We start from the raw sequence: 5,587 nt of genomic DNA on the forward strand, positions 1-5,587 counted from the left end.
TTGGTGGGACATATATATGACTATAAAGCTCTGTGTTCCAAGCTATAGGACGAAGCACCTTTAAGATTGGTTTTTATTTTGTTAAAGAAAGGATTGCCAATGGTTGCATTAATGTATATGCTATGTACCCCACAAAAGACTGGTTAGCCTATATTTTCATCAAGGTGCTTCCTTTTTCAAATTCTAGATGATCAAATTCAACCTAAACCTTATTTCAAATTATACTTAGTTATTGAGCAAAAAAAAAAAAAAAAACAAATTGTACGCAAATTATTGCAAGCGAATTGTATACATATTTGCATATATTGAGAACATTTTGTGTAATTATATGTGTCATTCCTTAATACAGTTGGTATTTATGCCATTCTTCATATAGTTGCTATAAATACATAGTTCCACACCCATCGTATGTGGGGCTGAGAGTGAAATTTTTTTTTAGTCATTCTTTGCCTATTGATACTAAGAGTATAGGTTTTCTTATGCATAAGATCCCAAATACCTTTTTCATACAACATTTTAGAATGTTTAAGTAAATCATCTTTATACCATGGATTAAAAGCCAAATATATTAGCTTCAAATACTAATAACTTGGGATAGTTTTGACTGATTTTGGTTTCCCAAGTAATACCATTTGTAAGTACCTTACAGAATCAGAGGACATACCAAACCAATGTCACATAATCATATCTCAAAAAAAGAAAAAAGAAAAAAGAAAAAGAAAAGAAACTTGAGCAATAACACAGATTTTAATATTAGACACCCCTACTTATGTTTCCATGTAGTGCCAATTTGATTTTGTTAACCTTGGTCACAACGTCCTTGATGTCTGGTCTTTCATCTGGTGATTCTTCAGAACATCTTAAGCCTAATTCTAAGATAGATAAAAGAACAGTTTGCATACTTGTTACATCTCTTCCATCTTCAATCCTGAGTAAACCATCATCCATGACTTCCATTCTATCTGGAAGTGATGCAATCCATTGCCTCATAGCTAGTTCTCCAACAAACATTTCATCAGTGGGTTTCTTTCTTGTGATGATCTCCAACAATATTATTCCATAGCTATAAATGTCACCTTTGGTTGACACTCTCCCTTCTGAGCCATACTCTGCCAAGCTCACATTTGTCAAGATGTCGATAAGTTAGTGGTCCACATGCTTGCCAACAGGAAAGAGAATAAGTTTATAAAAATAGCCATTCACACATTCATGCAAATTTTTTATTTAATTTTTAAATCTTGTTTATTGTATCCATCCATTATCAATATATTGATGTATATATGTAGATTTGATTTATTGAAAAAACAAATTATGATATGATCAAGATGTGTCCATTTGCTATTATCTTGATTCTAATAAAAATAAAAATACATTTGATATTATGTTCTTAGGGTTTACCTTTGTTATAGGAGTATATATGTATATATTATTTTATGCTTTAGTTACCCGAGATAAATTTGAACACATTTACATCTTTTAGGGAGGTGGTTTAGTGGTAGGAATCCAAATGATCCATCACACATGAGAGTCTTGGAATTGTGGATTTGACTAGTGGCAAGTCTCATTTGTTTCTAGGTGGTTTCATGCCATAATGCAATACTAGGTTTAAGTGGTGTAAAAATAGCAACCATACAGGCAAGCTTTTTTTTTTTTTTTTTTTTTTTTTTTTTTTTTTTTTTATAAAAAAATTCTATAAAATATAAACACATCTTCGAGTACCTACCTATCCATTTGCGTCTTCATTTCTAATAAATATAGGAACACAATATTTTTCACAACTTTTATTTTAAGCATTGACATCACTAGATCTACCATGACCACTATATTGTTTAGTGTCAATGGCTATAAAGTTGGCTCTAATTAATATGTGGCGTAAGGCAAGCTGAACATTACTGTAATTCTATTAAGAAGTCCAATATTGAAACTCACACTAAATTTATTTTATTGAACAAATTCATATTTGATTAGTGAGCATGGATCATATAACAAATGGCCTTAATACAAATTATTTATTTACTTTCTTAAAATAATAATTTTGTAGAATAACTTAACACCAGTAACCCTTACATAAGAGAGACTAACAAGTAATTTATTAATTATCCATTGAACCAGTCACACTATAGTTTAAAGTGTATGTTCATATGTATCTAATGCAATTACAAAACTGAGTTATGAACTACCAAACGAATTGTTAATATTTAAAATTGTATCTATTAAAGCTATGTATAAAATTAGCCTGGAAATTAAATATATAGACAAAGGTGAATTCAAGTACCTGGTGCGATGTAGCCAAGTGTACCGAGAGTTTTGGTTTGGGTTGCGTCCTTGTTTAGGGCTAAAATTTTTGCAATGCCAAAGTCACTAACATGTGCAACCATGTCCTCGTCCAAAAGAATATTGGAAGGCTTTAAATCACAATGCACCACAGATTCCGATTGACCATTGTGGAGATATTCCAACGCTAATGCAACATCAACCATGATGCTTACTCTTTGGACAAGATTCAAGCAGTTGTTATGAGAGTATAACCACTTTTCAAGGCTACCATTTGACATGTATTGAAGCACCAAAGCCCTAAACTCAAGGTTGGAGCATGTACTAATGACTTTAACAAGATTCCTATGTCGGATTGCCCTTAACACCTTGCATTCAGTATCAAAACTTTTGAAAGCACCCTCCAATTGCAGGTTTAGAACTTTGACAGCAATGATAGTCCCGTCAGATAGTATCCCTTTGTACACAGAACCAAAACCTCCTGTTCCAAGCAAGTTGCTCTCACAAAAGTTGTTTGTTCCACGAGAAAGCTCTTGATATGATATCATTCTATGATCCACTGTAGGCAATGTGATAGGCAAACCAGGAATCTGCATGTTACATTGTGGATGTCTTCTTCGCATTATGACTAGTGCTGCAAAGATTATAATTGATGCAATGGCAGGAACAATATATTTGAGCAAAACTTGTTTCACCCTTGATCCAAGAGAAGTTGGACCTGTACAAGGTGGAACTCCAAAAATTGGATTCCCACAAAGTGCTTCATTACCTAAAAATGATTCTGCGGTGAAGTTTGCAAAAGGTCCGGTGGATGGAATCTCTCCCGATAGCTTATTGAAGGACAAATTCAAATACTTTAGATATAGAAGTGTCTTAAGGGATTTTGGAATAGCACCGGAGAGATTATTGTTTGAGAGATCCAGCTGATCCATTCCCCTCAATTGTCCAAAAGATTGTGGAATGTTTCCTTGGAATGCGTTCTTTGACATGTTTAGATAACTTAGGCTCTCAAAAGCACCAATGATACTGGGAATATTTCCAGTAATTTGGTTACAAGATAAGTCCATGACTACAATATTGGGCAATTTTGTCATGCTCGAAGACAAACTTCCGCTGAGGAAATTCGATGATAAATCCAAGAATAACAGGTTTTGAAGACTCCACATATTCAATGGGATTGATGATGTCAGTGCATTATAACTCAAGTTGAATTTTTGCAAAACACTGAGGTTTCCAATGCAATTCGGGATGGATCTTGAGAGACTATTAATAGAGAGTGACAATTCTCCCAGGTTCTTTAATTGACAAAGTTGTTCTGGAATGGATCCTTCAATCAAGTTCTCGTCAAGAAACAATCTTTGCAAATTCTCCAATCCCCTGAATATGGATGGTATGTTTCCGGTCAAACTGTTACCTGACAAATCAAGTAAGTACAATTTTTTCAAGGAACCAATTCCCATTGGAATTTGACCATTTATTTGGCTTTCACTTGCATCAAAGACTTTAAGGGAAAGTGAAAAATTTCCAATGGCATCCGGAATTGTAATATTCAAGGGATTGTAGGATAAATATAGCTTCTCCAAAAATCTGCAATTAGTTAAAGATAAAAGGAAACTATGCTCTTGATGTCCAGGCTCCGCTGTCAGCTGATTTTCACTTAGACCAAGCCATTGTAGATTTTTTAAGTTCCCAAGATTTCTGGGTATATGTCCAGAGAGAAAGTTACGAGAAAAATCTACTAAGGAGAGGCTGGAAATATTTGAAAGATATGATGGGATATGACCACTAATTTTGTTCGAAGCAAGTCCTAGAATTTCAAGATTAGGGCAAGAGATCCAAGTATCTAAAAGGAGATTTCCAGACAAGGAATTTCCAGCCAAGCCGAGGTATTGTAGAGAGGTAATGTTGAAAATATTTTGCGGTATTGTCCCAGTGAGATCATTCAATTGAAATGCCAAAACATTCAAATTTTGGAGACGCCATAAATCACTTGGAATGCCTCCTTTCACGTTGTTTCTTTCGATGGTAAACTTTTGTAACATCGATGAGTTGCTTATGATAGGAGGTATATTTCCAGTTAAGTTGTTGCCTCCAAGATATAGCCCTTCAAGCTTTTCTAAACTCCCAAAACCTTTTGGAATACTTCCATCAAACTTATTGTATGATAGAGATAGTTCAAAAAGCTCTGTACAGTTATTAAACTGTGAGGTGAGCTTACCGCTGAATTCATTTCTAGAAATATACAGTCCTTGAAGATTAGGACATTGGGTGCAAAGATTCATTGGAAGGGTTCCTGAGAAGTGATTTTCTGTAATAGCAATAATTGTTAGAGAAGACAAGTTAAAGATGACAAGAGGAAATGGACCCGTAAGGCTATTGACACTCAAAGACAAGATCTCTAATGACGACATATTGCTAAGGGACAATGGAATTGTACCACTTAGACTGTTTCCTGCAAGATATAAACCTCGAAGTTTGGGTAACATGCCCAATTCTTTAGGTATGCCACCACTAAAATTGTTGTAACCAAGATAAAAATATTCAAGCTTCTGGCAATTATGTATAGTTGGAGGGACACTACCTTCCAATAAGTTGTTTGACAAGAGAAGTTTCCTCAAGCGGTGTAGATGACTAATCTCATGTGGCAGAAAACCACTAAAGCTGTTGTTTTTAAGATCAAGTGAGACTAGGAAGGAGAGGTTGGCAATATGAGGGGAAATGGTGCCCTGGAGACCCACGTAGGAAAGGTTCAAGGCTGTGACTCTTTGTCTGCGTCGGCTGCAAGAGACCCCAAACCACTCACAAAAGTTTGTTGTAGTGGACCAATTACCACCAGCAAAGACAGAATCGTTTGGGCTAAAAGTGATTTGAGATTTAAAGGAAATAAGAGCTGATTGATCGGTAAAGTTGTTGGAAGATTGGGAGAACTGAAGTACGCATGACTGCATTAACAGAAAAGCCAACAGGAGGAAAATGTATGGCCTTCCCATTAGCATAATGTGTGTGCACAAGAGAGACAGAGGAGGCTCTTTGGAATAGGATAGTCTTGCCGTTTCATTGGTACAGCTTATTAATACAAAATCATTTCAGATGCATCATATTCATGGTTATTCATCCCTACGTGTGAACATAATATAAATTTTTTCCACTTTACCAAGAGCGGCATGTCCCAAAATTCTAGTCCCATCAATGTAGATGAAGAAAACAGAGGGACAAACACGAGAAATCTATGGAACATGACATGGGATAAATTATAATGGTTGTAAGATTTTTAATTTTTGAGTTAAATGTCATAATTTTTTTTATTTTTGAG

General features: G+C 35.0%; 1 protein-coding gene across 1 annotated transcript; it reads right to left on the reverse strand.

Moving 5' to 3' along the window:
• Positions 1-551: 551 nt before the first annotated feature.
• LOC111989610 (LRR receptor-like serine/threonine-protein kinase EFR) lies at positions 552-5,318 on the reverse strand. The gene is made up of 2 exons (XM_024021399.2): positions 2,276-5,318; positions 552-1,109 (listed from the first exon to the last, which is right to left on the reverse strand). The coding sequence occupies exons 1-2, from the start codon at positions 5,268-5,270 to the stop codon at positions 754-756; spliced, it is 3,351 nt and encodes a 1,116-aa protein (XP_023877167.2). The 5' UTR covers positions 5,271-5,318; the 3' UTR covers positions 552-753.
• Between the last annotated feature and the right edge of the window lie 269 nt (positions 5,319-5,587).

This window comes from Quercus suber, unplaced genomic scaffold, assembly GCF_002906115.3.
Source record: "Quercus suber isolate HL8 unplaced genomic scaffold, Cork oak 2.0 scaffold_151, whole genome shotgun sequence".
NCBI classification, from domain to species: Eukaryota; Viridiplantae; Streptophyta; class Magnoliopsida; order Fagales; family Fagaceae; genus Quercus; species Quercus suber.

Coding starts and splice junctions, on each gene's coding strand:
- LOC111989610 (XM_024021399.2), bottom strand. CDS start 5,270: ATGCTAATGGGAAGGCCATACATTTTCCTCCTGTTGGCTTTTCTGTTA. Junction 1,110..2,275: donor ACTTGGCTACATCGCACCAG/GTACTTGAATTC, acceptor TGAGCTTGGCAG/AGTATGGCTCAGAAGGGAGA.